This window comes from Mesocricetus auratus, unplaced genomic scaffold (genome assembly GCF_017639785.1).
Source record: "Mesocricetus auratus isolate SY011 unplaced genomic scaffold, BCM_Maur_2.0 Super-Scaffold_4256, whole genome shotgun sequence".
Lineage (NCBI taxonomy): Eukaryota > Metazoa > Chordata > Mammalia > Rodentia > Cricetidae > Mesocricetus > Mesocricetus auratus.
In genome coordinates this window covers 53,839,123-53,852,724 of record NW_024429182.1, presented here as the reverse complement: position 1 = coordinate 53,852,724, position 13,602 = coordinate 53,839,123, and the positions used below count along the sequence as shown (strand labels likewise).

Genomic DNA, 13,602 nt, shown 5'->3' with positions numbered 1-13,602 from the left:
TCCAGGACAGCCTCCAGAGCCACAGAGAAACCCTGTCTCGAAAAACCAAAAAAAAAAAAAAAAGAGTCAAAATGGTATGATGGTACATGTTAGTAACCCCAGCATTTAAGAGGTTAAGACAGAAGGGTTGCCTCAAGTGTGGGGCAATCCAGATCTATGCAGCAAGTGCCAGGCCAGCCAGGGTTCCATAGCAAGACCCTGTCTCAAGAAAATATTTAATAATCTCCCGGACAAACTTGAAAACCTCTGGTTTAGTTCACTTAGGCACATGGATTCCATGTGCCAAGATGGTTAAGTATAGCCTGAGTTGCTGACCATATCTGTATGGTCACAGAGTTAGTGGACAATCCTCTCCTCGCCAGTAAAATTGATTATAATGGGGGACCACATGAAGTTATCTATTCAACTGCCTGGCACAAGCTAATTACTCAAAAGGTGATAATACTGGCCCAGACGGACAGTGACTGGCCTGAGGTGCAAACACCATCTCTCTCACCAAGCCATCACATATTTGTTGATTCGACAGACTGGCAGTTCATGTCCAGCGCTACGCTGAGGACCCCGAATGGATACTGCTATGGAAGCCAACCTGGGCGCTGCTGGCCACAGTCCCCGCACAGAGCTCAATGATGAGGACTACTACCCTCAAGGTAGCTGGGACACAGTCTTTCTGGTAGCCTTATTGCTCCTGGGACTGCCAGCCAATGGGCTGATGGCATGGCTGGCCGGCTCGCAGGCCCGGCACGGGGCTGGCACGAGACTGGCTCTGCTCCTGCTCAGCCTGGCCCTCTCTGACTTCTTATTCCTGGCAGCAGCAACCTTCCAAATCCTGGAGATCCAGCATGGAGGGCACTGGCCACTGGGTACTGCCGCCTGCCGCTTCTACTACTTCCTATGGGGTGTGTCCTACTCTTCCGGCCTCTTCCTATTGACAGCTCTCAGCCTGGACCGATGCTTGCTGGCACTGTGCCCACGCTGGTACCCAGAGCATCGCCCAGCCCGCCTGCCCCTCTGGGTGTGTGCTGGGGTCTGGGTGCTGGCCACACTATTTAGTGTGCCCTGGTTGGTCTTCCCCGAGGCTGCTGTTTGGTGGTACGACTTGGTCATCTGCCTGGACTTCTGGGACAGTGAGGAGCTGCCTCTGCGGATGCTTGAGATCTTGGGGGGCTTCCTGCCCTTCCTCTTGCTGCTGGTCTGCCACGTGCTTACCCAAGCCACTGCTTGCAGGACCTGTTGTGGGCACCAGCCAAGGCCTATGGCCCGACACGGCTTTGCCTGTGTGGCCAAGACCATTCTGTCAGCCTATGTGGTTCTGAGGCTGCCCTACCAGCTTGCACAGTTGCTCTATCTGGCTTTCTTATGGGATGTCTACCCCGGCTACCTGCTCTGGGAAGCCCTGGTCTATTCTGACTACCTGATCCTGCTCAACAGCTGCCTGAGCCCTTTCCTGTGTCTGGCAGCCAGTGCTGACCTCCGGGCCCTGCTGCGCACTGTGCTTTCCTCCTTTGCAGCTGCTGCCTGTGAGGAACGGCCTGGCAGCTTCACGCCAGCTGAACCACACACCCAGGTGGCCTCTGTGGGCCTAACTCCACCAGGACCAACAACTGGAAGCCAGCCACAGTTGGACTCCCTGGTCCAGCCTGAGGTGAACCCCTCAGTCCAGCCACAGTCAGATTCTGTGGTCCAGCCTGAGGTGGACTCCCTGATCCAGTCACCACTGGATCCTGTAGTTCAACTTGAGGTGAACCCTTTTACCCAGCCACAGTTGGATCCCATGGCTCAACCTCAAGTGAACCCCTCAGCCCAACCACAATCAAATTCCGTGGTCCAGACTCAAGTGGATTCCCTGACCCAGCCACAGTTGGATCCTGTGGCCCAGGCACAATCAAGCACAGAGGCCCAGACCCCTGCCTGTGGGGCTGAGTCACCCTCTAACTCTGGTGAGGAAAGCATCCCCAGTTTATGCCCAGATCCCACACCTGAGGCCCCTGAGAACCTAGACAGACCAGCTGTTCCTGAGGGAGAAAGCCCTAGCAGTGTTCCACCAAAAGAGGGCCCCAATGCAGACCCTACTTGAGTGACTGGGAAGCCCAGGCCTGCCAGGGCAGTAGAAGAGTCAGAGAGCGAATGAAGCAGCTAGGTGGAGAGTGGGAGCATGAAGAAAAGCAGTAATGAAAAACCCCATCGATTCCCTTGAGCCTGCCGGCAGGGCTGAGGAGAAGTGAAACCAGTTAGCCAAAAGTCCCGGACAGGGTTGTGTCTCCACCCTGTCTCACCAGGCTTCCCCATTACTACCCCAAATACCCAGCATCCTTGAACTGCTGAGGATGGTCCTGCTGGGTTCTAGCCTCCTGGGCAGGATCCACACTTCACGTTATTTCCTCCATCCTGGTGGAGGAAGGCAGCAGGGGGCACATCCTCTGGGCTTGGTCCCATTGCCCTCTAACCTTTCCCTCACTTTGCCCTTTCCTGTCTGGTTCTTTGGCTTGGGCACCAAACTGAAAAGTCCCTGTAGAGAGGGGAGGCTTCCAGGAGCCCACAGCCTAAAGCAGGAGCCAGCCACTTGGCCCGGCATAGCCAAGCTGTCTGAGACATTCACCTGTCCCCAGCATACAGAGCCTGGGACAGGATTTCCCTAGCAAGGTGCAACCAAGAGTGGGGAGCAATCGGACAAAAATGAGGAGCAGCCAGGCCCGGCTTCACATCCAGCTCTGCCACACCCTGGCTGGGTAACTGGGCATGCTTTGAGGGCCATCTGAGGGCTGCGTGAGGGAGGGAGTGTGGCATCTACAGCAGCCTGGCACACAGTGGACCTCCGGGGCAGATGGCCTTCTCAAACTTCACTGTCATACAGAAATGGCCCTCCAGGGGATGGGACTGGATGGCAGCAGGGCAGTGCCACCATCTGCCTGGAGCACCTGAGCTCCTCTGACTGCTTAGGTTGCAGACAAGCCACCTCTGGCCCTGAGGGTGGGAGACTCGGAAATCTTCAAGAGCCGAACTAACATCACCTGCCACCAGCCTTCAGGGAGGGTTGGGCAGGATGTGGGGGAGCTTCAGGTGCAGAGTGTGTCGGAACTGGAACCCCAGGACAGACAGGAAGCTGGCCAAAGGCAGAGAGCCCTGGGCACCACGGCCCTAGGAAGCTTCGGAAGTCACAGGGCTGAGTCACTTCTCCTTCTCCAGCTGCAGATGCTGCCAGGGAAGAACAAACAGGAAGTGCTGAAAATTGTTTCCCACACTCTTCCCTCCAATCACCCCTCTTCACCCATCCAGTGTTCTCCTCCTACCCTCTTGTGTTCCCAGATCAGGTCTCCCCTCCCCCAGTCCCTTCCCATTAGTGAGTGGCTGAGGAAATGCCCTCAGCAGCAGGTGTCCATGGCAGTGGTAGTTTATGTGAAGCTTTTCCCTGGGAAACTTACATCATAAAAAGGCAAGGTGGCAGGCCATGCAGGCAGCTGGGAGGGGTGCAGTCAGAGCTGCATTTTGTTGCAAACCCCTTCTTTTTTCTGGTCTGTAAGATGGGGTGATGTGCTGGGCATGGCTCACTCCTGTAATCCTAGCACTCAGGGTGCCAAGGCAGGAGTCTTATGCGTTCAGGGTCAGCCTGGGCTACCTAGTGAGACTCTGGGGTTGGTGGGGCTGGAAAGATGCCTCAGCAGCTAAGAGCATATGATATTCTTGTAAAGGACCAAAGTTGGTTCTCAACACCCACATGTGGCAACTTACACACATGAAACTTTGGCTCCAGGGGATGCAATGCCTCCTTCTGATTTCCATGGGCACCTTATACACATGTGTGCACATATACACATGCAGACAGGTACACATAGAAGCTGAAGGAAATAAATCTAAAGAAAAGAAAAAGAAGGGGCTAGTAAGATGGCTGCCTAAACTCTCAAAGCCCTGAGCTCAGTTACCAGCACTGCAAAATAATGGATGGTGTGTTCTCTTGCTGGTGATTACAAGGATGGGATACACGCATGAGAATGCCAGAGTGGTCATGAAAGTTTTAAAGCTTAATGGCAGCCTAATAGGACCATAGGCTCTGTCTTAGTCACTGTTCTCTGCTGTGAAGAGACACCATAGCCAAGGCAACTCTTACGAAGGAAAGTAACTGGGGGCTGGCTTGCAGTCCCAGAGGCTTAGTCCACGATCATCATGGCAGGGAGCATGGTGGCAGGCAAGGTGATGGAGCAGTTGAGAGCTACATCCTGATCTTCGTGCAGAGAGAGTGAACTGAGCATAACATGGGCTTTTGAAACCTCAAAGCCCACCCCAGTGACACACTTCCTCCAACAGGGCCACACCTCCTAATCCTTCTAATCCTATTAATGAGTTCCACTCCCTGGTGACTAAACATTCAAATATATGAACCTATGGGGGCCATTCTTATTCAGATCACCACAGGCAACAAAACCAGTGGGAGAGATATTTCTGAAGCATTTGTTGAATTAATTCCTCTAGCACACACACATATATGTATGTATGCATGTATGTATGTATGTATGTATGTGTGTGTGTGTGTGTATACACACACACACACTTTTGTTTTTCGAGATAGAGTTTCTCTGTGTGTAGTCCTGGCTTTCCTGGAACTCACTTTGTAGACCAGGCTAGCCTCAAACTCACAGAGATCAGCCTGCCTCTGCCTCCCAAGTGCTGGAATTAAAGGTGTGTGCCACCACCACCTGGATCTAACAAATATTTAATGATTATTTGGAAGATAGCTTTCTGGCCAGCTTTCCATTTTAGAGACACATGTTTAGGGTTCAAGGTGTCTCTAAGGGTTGTTGAGCCCTGGCTTTACTACTCATTCACTATGTGACCTTTAACAAAGCTCTTAGACTTTTGGGGACTTGCTTTACCCATTTGCAAAATGGGTATTATAATGATCGGCCTCTCTGACATGCTTGGTTCTTTGGTAGAGTAAGTCTTCCATCACTAATAGCCATTAATTTGATATGCTAACAGACACCATGAGACCAAATGAGGCCCCGGCCAGAGCCTCCTAGAAAGTAGTCTGGGCACCAATTACCCATCTCCTTACACTGCATGGTGCCTCCTCCACAAGAGAGGTTCACCTTCCCTCTGTCTCTGCCCATTGGCTGCAGTCCAAGTCTCTGAGGGCAGAGCCTGGACATTCTGCAGTAACCCTCTCTCTTCTCTTGTGGGGGGTCCCAAAGCCTCGTTAGTGCTGCCTCTTAGGGAGTGCGCTAGTCCCACTTGGAAGGTCTCCAAGGAGCATCTCACCCATATGGGAGAATCCCTACTCAGAAGACAAGGCTGCATGCACCCTGCAAAGTTTACAGAATAAAGAGGAGTTTTCCTAGTGGACCACAGAACAGGTTAGTGTTAGAGAAGATGGAGCCAGAAAAGGAGACCTCAGTCCCCAAACAATCCCAGCTCAGGGAAACCACTCCAGGGGACTTGTTGCCTTCTGGGGGACTCCTTCCTCCAGGTAAGATCCCTGCATATTTTCCCCCCAATGGAACCAGATGTTGGTTCTGAGGACTGTGAATATATTTTGCAATTCTATATTTAAGCCTGCTGCTCATTTATTCACCCAGCATGAAGTGCTTTTACATAGGGTGCTGGGTGGGGTCTCCTGGGTACCAGAAGGACTGGGGGGTGGCATGACAAGGTCCCTGTCTTTTGTTTGCTGGCAGGAATCTTAGCAAGGTGCCAAATAATTACACAGTGTAGCTTTTGGGACTAAGAACAACAGATGGGAATAAGGAGAAGCCAGATAGTGGCTGGGTGAGAGGTGAGCCCTCAGGGGAGGTGGAGTCATTGAAAGATGAGGACTTCTCAAGGCCAGGAAGAGCTTCCAGAAAGAGGAAGGAACCAGGATGTGCTAGCCTGAGGTGGGAGGGGAGGTTTGGTGTCACTAAGACATGTGTTGAGAGAGGCTAGTGGTGGGTGTCCTGGGACAGTTAGCAGGAGTCAGACAGGAATTCTGGGACAGGAACATGGGGACTATATTTTATTTCAAGTGGGGTGATGTGGGAGTGGGGAGCATTTGGAACTGTAGCCAACTGGCCTGATGTGGACTTCCCATGGAACCCCTGCTACCCAAGTCAAGCTATGCTCCTGCCTGCCCGGCTCCAGGGTTTATGAACAGTGAGAAATCCAAAGTCTTCAGAAATAACAAACTAAGACTGAGTCCCAGCTGGGAGGCCTCAATCAAGCACATGCTCTCTCCTGTTTCTTCACAGTGTTGTGACCACTGAAATGGGACACATATCCACCTACCCTCCCAATCACAGTGGTGGGCTACATGCAGGCTATACAAAGCATCTCTCCTCTGCTCTCGCCTCCTCCCATGCCCGTTCTCTTCCTGGAAAAGACACCCACCCATCACCGCTGGTCGCCCAGGGAGGTGGACACAGAGAAAGGAATGCTACCTTGAGAATCCTAAGGGGCACCTAAGTCCTCCAGATGTGACAAGATAGGGCAAATCTGAGGAGGCAAACCCAGGCTCGGATGAGATGGAGGAAAGAAAGGAAGGTGCATGGGACCCATAGGTCATCTTCTACTTTGAATTTTACTAAGCCCAAGCAGGATCCACTGGTATCCATCAGGATGTATGATGGACTTCCATTTCTTCAGGTTACTTAGTCAACTGACATCATGCACTCCCGACCTTGAAACTGGCACCTATGGCAGGGTGTGGCGGCCTATGCCTTTAATAGCAGCACTTAGGAAGCAAACGCAGGCAGGCAGATTTCTGTGAGTTCTGTGCCAGTTCCAGGCCAGCCAAGTGTGCATAGTAAGATCCTGTCTCAAACACAAAACAAAACACAGGTGAAAATGTTGGGGGCGGAGCGAGAGGATCCTGGCCGGTAACACTGAGTGGTTAAATAGGAGGGCAAGTTTCACCCTTTCCCCCCCAGAAGACTCTTACAAGGTTGGCTGTACCTATGCGGTAGTTCCAACCACGCCCCGCTCCGTGTAACTCTGCTTTCTGTGGGCCTGGCGACTAGGCCTCGCCCCATGGGCGGGGCATTATAATGTCCCGCCTTCTGCGCGTGACTTTGCCCCGCCCCCGTCCCACTCCTCTGTCACTTCCTGATTCCCGCTTCCTGCTTCCCAGAGGTCGGGATCCGGAGCCGCCTGAGGTCGCCGCCGCAGTCCCCGGCGCTCCTGGCGAGCGGTGAGCGGTGAGCGGTGAGAGGGGCAGGGCCGGAACAGGGGTGCAGATGTGGGTCTGGGGAGGGGGGCGTGAGCCCGAAGAGCGCATCACCCCCGCGGCGCCCCACCCTCAGTCCCAACCCCCCCAGCCGCCCATCTCTCCTTTCCTGGGCAGGGATCTTTGAAAGTTGGGTCCCTGGTGCTCCGAGGCCACTTTGAGGACCAGGCAGCATCCTCGCGACCCCTGTTCTGCCAGGGTCCCTAGGCCGGACTTCTGAAGCTCTTTGCACATCCCCTGGGACTCAGCTGCGGCCTAGTAGGAGACCAAACCCTTTTGCTGCCTCTTTTCCCCATTACCCAGCCTCCAAACAATGCTGCTTGGAACCAGTTGGGACCTACAGAAGATATACGCTCTGTCTTCCTTTCAGCGGCATCCACACACAGGCGCGCGCATGCAGGCACACACACACACACACACACACACACACACACACACACACACACACACACGCACACACACACACAGATAACAGAGCTACGGAGGGGCTTGGGGGAAGAGTCTATTGGGCTTCACCTATGAACCCATTCTACAACTGGGGAAACTGGAACTCCCAGTGTCATTGTGACCAGTTCCTTGGTAACATGGCCCTGTGTGTCTCTTTGGAGGGCCAGAGCTGATCCAGGTGTCTCTGCCCTGCAGACATGTCCTTCCGAAAGGTGGTGCGACAGAGCAAATTCCGGCATGTGTTCGGACAGCCGGTCAAGAATGATCAGTGCTATGAGGACATTCGAGTGTCCCGGGTTACCTGGGACAGTACCTTCTGCGCAGTCAACCCCAAGTTCCTGGCAGTGATTGTGGAAGCCAGTGGCGGGGGTGCCTTTATGGTGCTCCCTCTAAGCAAGGTGGGCCCCAATGGGTCAGGGTGGAGAAGAGGAATGAGGACACACTGGCCACACCTGTGGGCAGGGCAATTTGTGCCATTTCTTGGCCCGTGGCAACTGCTGGACAAGTCATAATCCAGATTTATTGCCCAGAAGAGGTGTTGGTGCAAGTAGAAAAAGTGTTTATTGCCACCAAGTCTGGATAAAAGGCTGCAGGCCTTTCCTGCACAGAATCACATTTGGGAAACAGGGTAGTCACATCAGTCTTATACCATGGAGGGGCCACAGATGCTGGGAGGAATGGAGATTTGGGCTTGTGGTCCTCCTCTGACTCCTCCTTAATGCCTATAGACAGGCCGCATTGACAAGGCCTACCCAACAGTGTGTGGGCACACGGGACCTGTTCTGGACATTGACTGGTGTCCCCACAATGATGAAGTTATTGCCAGTGGCTCAGAGGACTGCACAGTCATGGTGAGCATAGGACTGCTCAAATGAGGGTCTCTGGGTGTGCCAGAAGGATATTGGCAGCGGGGCAAGCACAGGCCTGAGCCCATCCTCCCTCTCCCCACCACAGGTATGGCAGATTCCAGAGAATGGGCTGACCTCTCCACTGACTGAGCCAGTAGTGGTGCTTGAGGGGCATACCAAGCGTGTGGGCATCATCACCTGGCACCCCACAGCCCGAAATGTGCTTCTCAGTGCAGGTCTGCACCACTCCCCACTTCGTGCCTTTCTCCAGGGTGATTGTGAAGTGTTGAGCAGCCTCTCACAGACCAGTCTAACAAATGGGGAAACCAGTGTAGTGCCAGAGGAGTGGGCAGAGTGGGTCTAGTGGGCCGATGGCCCCACACCTTCGTGCCTGGACCTGCTTGAGCGATGACCGCTTGCCTACCAGGTTGTGACAATGTGGTGCTTATCTGGAATGTGGGCACTGCTGAGGAGCTGTACCGCCTGGACACTTTGCACCCTGACCTCATCTACAATGTGAGCTGGAACCACAATGGCAGCCTCTTCTGCTCAGCCTGCAAGGACAAGAGCGTCCGCATCATTGATCCCAGGCGGGGCACCCTGGTGGCAGTAGGTATCCCCAGAGGTCAAGGATGGCAATATATGGGCTCAGAGTCTTGATCCGCACTGCACTGACTATCTATCCATTCTACAGGAGCGGGAGAAGGCTCATGAGGGGGCCCGACCCATGCGGGCCATCTTTCTGGCCGATGGCAAGGTGTTTACCACCGGTTTCAGCCGCATGAGTGAACGACAGCTGGCACTCTGGGACCCAGTGAGTGACATAGCCAGCTTAAGGCAGGCAGGCTCAAGACCTGGGCCTAATCCTAGGATACTCCTCCCTGGGCCAGGCAGACAGAGATCAGCATAGAGGAGAAACCTGCACTGCTTAGATCCTCAGCCTGGCCCTTGAGACTTCCAGGACCTGGCCAGCCCCTCCCTTCCCTGTCTCCAGCTTTCTGACTCTCCCTGACACTCCTCCAGTGTCTCCCACATTCTTCTTTCTGCTTGCACAAACCATACAGGTGCCCTCCTGGGAGCCCCCAGCCCCGCCCTGCTATACTATGTCTCTCAGCAGAGACTCCTGTACAGTGAACTTGAGGCCTGGGTTGGTACTGCCTGGCTCCTCAGCCTTCCTGTAACCAGACTTTCTCAGCAGTTGCCTATTGGTTTGGGAATAGTCTTAAGGCCTGGAGAAGGCTGGGAAAGTGGGACCTGGGATTGGAGAAAACCATTAGCATGTTGGGGGAGGTGTTGCCAACTGTAGTGTGAGACTGGCTGAGGCCAGTCCTACAGTATTTGGAAGGAGAAGATTCTGACTTGGCCTGATTGTCCCCCATGTGCTTAGGAAAACCTTGATGAGCCCATGGCCCTGCAGGAGCTGGATTCAAGCAATGGGGCCTTGCTGCCCTTCTATGACCCAGACACCAGCGTGGTCTATGTCTGTGGCAAGGTGAGGCTGAATGGGGCAACGGACTGGGGCTGAGAGGCAGGGAAGGGGTCTGGTCAAGTGCTGAGGTTTCTTATTCCCACAGGGTGACTCCAGCATCCGGTACTTTGAGATCACAGATGAGCCCCCCTACATCCACTTCCTGAATACATTCACCAGCAAAGAACCCCAGAGGGGTATGGGTAGCATGCCTAAGAGGGGCTTGGAGGTCAGCAAGTGTGAAATTGCCCGGTAAGAAGGTCCTTTGAGGTCTATAGGCAGAGTTTATTTGAGGACCCAGCCAGGATTGGCAGTGGGGTAGCGGTGTCAAACTGAGCAAGGCCCGGTCATCAGCATCCATGGTAAAAGTTCAGATTGTGGAGGCTAAGTTGGGCGTGGTGAGATACTCCTGTTATCCCAGCATTTGGGAGTTAGGAGGACTGCAAATATAGAGGCCAACTAACCTGGGCTTCATAGTAAGTTCACTGTCAGTTGAGCTGCATGTCAAGACCCTGTCTCAAACAAAACAAACAAAAACAAAGCAAAGGGCTAGTGATGTAGCTCAGTTGGTGGAGTGCCTGCCTAACATAAAGTCCAGGGCTCTACCACAACACTAACGCAAAAGCATGACACATCCCTGTAATTACTCAGGAGGTGGAGCTGGGAAAATCAGAACTGCAAGGTTAGCTCTATAGTGAGTTCAAGGCCAGCCTGGGATATATGAAATCATGTTTCAAAAAATAAAGGGAGTAGTGGCACAGACCTTTAATCCCAGCTTCTTGCAGAGGCAGGCTGATCTCCATGAGTTTGAAGCAAGGGTGATCTGTATAATGAGTTTCAGATTTCCAAGGCTACACAATGAGACCCTGTCTCAAAAAAAAAGAAAAAGGGAAAATCACAATCACAAAGTTGTCCACGGTCACTCTAGAGGGACTCTTGAGACAGAGGCCCTGAGCACAAGTCACAAGTCAGCCTGTATGTGGGTCTCAGGCTAGCCTGTGGAAATGTCCAGGTGGGGAAAACGGAAAGGTGTAGGGGGTCCCACCATGGCTCCCCTTTTTCCAGGTTCTACAAGCTACATGAGCGAAAGTGTGAGCCCATAGTCATGACCGTGCCAAGAAAGGTAAGGCTGCTGTAACCCTGTCCACCCACTCCCTTCCCTAGCAGAAGGCCACACCAGGGCAATGGGCAAGACTGGTAAATGAGTTGGAGGGATGACAGAGGGTGAGCTGAGGCCCTGCAGTGACAGAGGCCAGGCATGCAAGAGCAGGGTGGCAGGGATAGAAGGCCTCCCTTAAGAGGAAGAACCAACAGTAGGATTGGGATGGTGCTGTGGGGGAGGGGCTAGAAGAAGGACAGGAGCTCTAGCCATTAATCCCGTGGGGAGGGGCCTGACCACATATGATGTGGCCTCAGATGCCCAGCCAAGAGCCTGGAACACATTCCCACTGTCCTCCAGCTGGTGTTCACAGACTCAGTGTGCCAGGCGTGTCCTGGAGCAAAGCCCATAATCCATCTGTGGGCAGAGATGTGGCTCACAGGACTCACAAAGCCATATAGCTGGCCATTGTGGTCTGCTGGAGAGGATGCCAACAAGGGCTTTGCCCAGGAAGATCAGCCTAGACGTCAGCAGGGACATTCAAAATGAAAGTGAAAAGGGCAAGTTGAGCTCTAAAGATCCCTGGGGATCAGACCTTTGGAGGATGGGTTGATAAGAATACAAGTCATGCTGGCAGTGGTGGCAAACACCTTTAATCCCAGCACTCAGCAGGCAGAAGGGAGGCGGAACTCTGCGAGTTCGAGGTCTACAGAGTGAGTTCCAGGACAGCCAGGGCTGTTAACACAAAGAAACCCTATCTTGAAAAACAGACAAAAAGAGTACAAGTCTGGGTGGCGGTGGTGGCGCATGCCTATAATCCCAACACTCAGGGAGGCAGAGACGGGTGGATCTTTGTGAATTCAAGGCTAGCCTGGTCTACAGAGTGAGTTCCAGGACAGCCAGAGCTACAGAGAAACGCTGTCTCGGAAAACCAAAAGAAAAGGTACAAAGGAGGGTGTTGAGGATGTAGTCAGAGACCAGATGTGAGACCCTGGATAGGGCCCCCAACTGATTCTGACCTCCCCTGCCTGGTGTGCAGTCCGACCTCTTCCAGGATGATCTGTACCCTGACACAGCTGGACCTGAGGCTGCTCTTGAGGCAGAGGATTGGGTGAGCGGGCAGGATGCTGATCCGATTCTGATCTCACTACGGGAAGCCTATGTGCCCAGTAAACAACGGGACCTGAAGGTCAGCCGGCGAAATGTGCTATCGGACAGTCGGCCTGCCAGTTCCAGCCGCCCTGGAGCCTCCACAGCTACCACAATTTCTGATGTTCCCAGTGGCACCCTTGCTGGGGCTGGTGTATGTGTCCTACATTTGGGGGTGCTGCCCAGTTGGTGGGCCCTTAGGCTCTACCATAGAGATGAGTTATGGCTAATGGCCTGACTTCTGTATGCCCTTGCAGGAATCTGGGAAACTACAAGAGGTAATGCAAGAGCTCCGGGCACTTCGGGTGCTGGTCAAGGAACAGGGGGACCGTATTAGCCGCCTGGAGGAACAGCTGGGCCGCATGGAGAATGGCGATACATAGGACCACCAGGGACCTGCTCCCAACACTGCCTCCTCCTCCTCCACCCCTTCTCACCTAGCTTCTGTGGCCAGGTCACACCAGGCAGTTTGCTGCTTAGTGCCTCTGGAGCAGGTCATGGCCAGTTTACACCTCTCCACAGCCTGGGGCCCAGGTTGGAAGCACCACCTGGCTTTTGGAAGGTTTTTGTACCAAGGCAAACTCCCAAGTTCTTTAAGGGACCATCTTCTCGACCTGCCCAGCCCACTCCCCCGTCCCCAGAGAAAGCAGCAGAGACAGTTCTATATTTTCATTCTAAATAAAATGCTCTTTCTAAAGCCATGTTTGACCTGCTGCTGTGGAAGGGGTAGGGTGGGGTGTAGTACTAGGAAGGGAAACTGCGAGCCTTATGTAGGAAGTAGCCCTGGGTACCTAAATTCCACCATGCAGAGAAACTCAGGTAGAAAGGCAGAGACAGGTGTGAGAGATGGGTTTGTGAATACAATCACTTGCTAAGCAAGCTTGACCCGAATTTGATCCCTGGAACCCACAGTAGAGAGAGGTATCTAACCTTCATATATACCCTCATGTGCAGTAATAGGCATGCAGTTGGCTTTTTGTTTGTTTTCCTGGCTGTCTTGGAACTCACTTTGTAGACCAAGGTGGCCAGGAACTCAAGATTCTTTTTTTTTTTTAAAGATTTTATTTATTTATTATGAATACAACATCCTGCCTCTACATATGTCTGCACGCCAGGAGAGGGCACCAGATCTCATTACGGATGGTTGTGAGCCACTATGTGGTTGCTGGGAATTGAACTCAGGACCTCTGGAAGAGTAGTCAGTGCTCTTAACCGCTGAGCCATCTCTCCAGCCCGGAACTCAAAATTCTTGATTCACCTGCCTCACCCCACCCCCACCCCGAGTGCTGGGATTAAAGATAGGTCCTATCACTGCCTAGCTTAGTTTTGGTTTTTCAAGACAAGGTTGGTCTGTGTAACAGCTGTGGTTGTCCTAGAATTCATTTTGTAAACCAGGCTG

General features: G+C 53.0%; 2 protein-coding genes across 4 annotated transcripts; both read left to right on the top strand.

Annotated features, from left to right (window-relative positions):
* Positions 1-440: 440 nt before the first annotated feature.
* Positions 441-2,389, top strand: Gpr152 (G protein-coupled receptor 152). The gene has a single exon (XM_013112885.2). The coding sequence runs from the start codon at positions 566-568 to the stop codon at positions 2,075-2,077; it is 1,512 nt and encodes a 503-aa protein (XP_012968339.1). The 5' UTR covers positions 441-565; the 3' UTR covers positions 2,078-2,389.
* Positions 2,390-7,035: 4,646 nt separating this feature from the next.
* On the top strand, positions 7,036-12,904 carry Coro1b (coronin 1B). 3 transcript variants are annotated; one of them, XM_013117401.3, is made up of 11 exons: positions 7,036-7,163; positions 7,835-8,037; positions 8,368-8,490; positions 8,594-8,723; positions 8,915-9,096; positions 9,182-9,301; positions 9,875-9,979; positions 10,062-10,207; positions 11,021-11,078; positions 12,094-12,357; positions 12,461-12,904. In XM_013117401.3, exons 2-11 carry the CDS (start codon positions 7,837-7,839, stop codon positions 12,584-12,586), a joined length of 1,455 nt encoding a protein of 484 aa, XP_012972855.1. In that variant the 5' UTR covers positions 7,036-7,163; positions 7,835-7,836; the 3' UTR covers positions 12,587-12,904. The 3 variants fall into 3 exon arrangements, with proteins under 3 accessions (XP_012972855.1, XP_012972858.1, XP_005064133.1); XM_013117404.3 differs by having other exon boundaries at positions 7,041-7,156; XM_005064076.4 differs by having other exon boundaries at positions 7,042-7,170.
* The last annotated feature ends 698 nt before the right edge of the window (positions 12,905-13,602 follow it).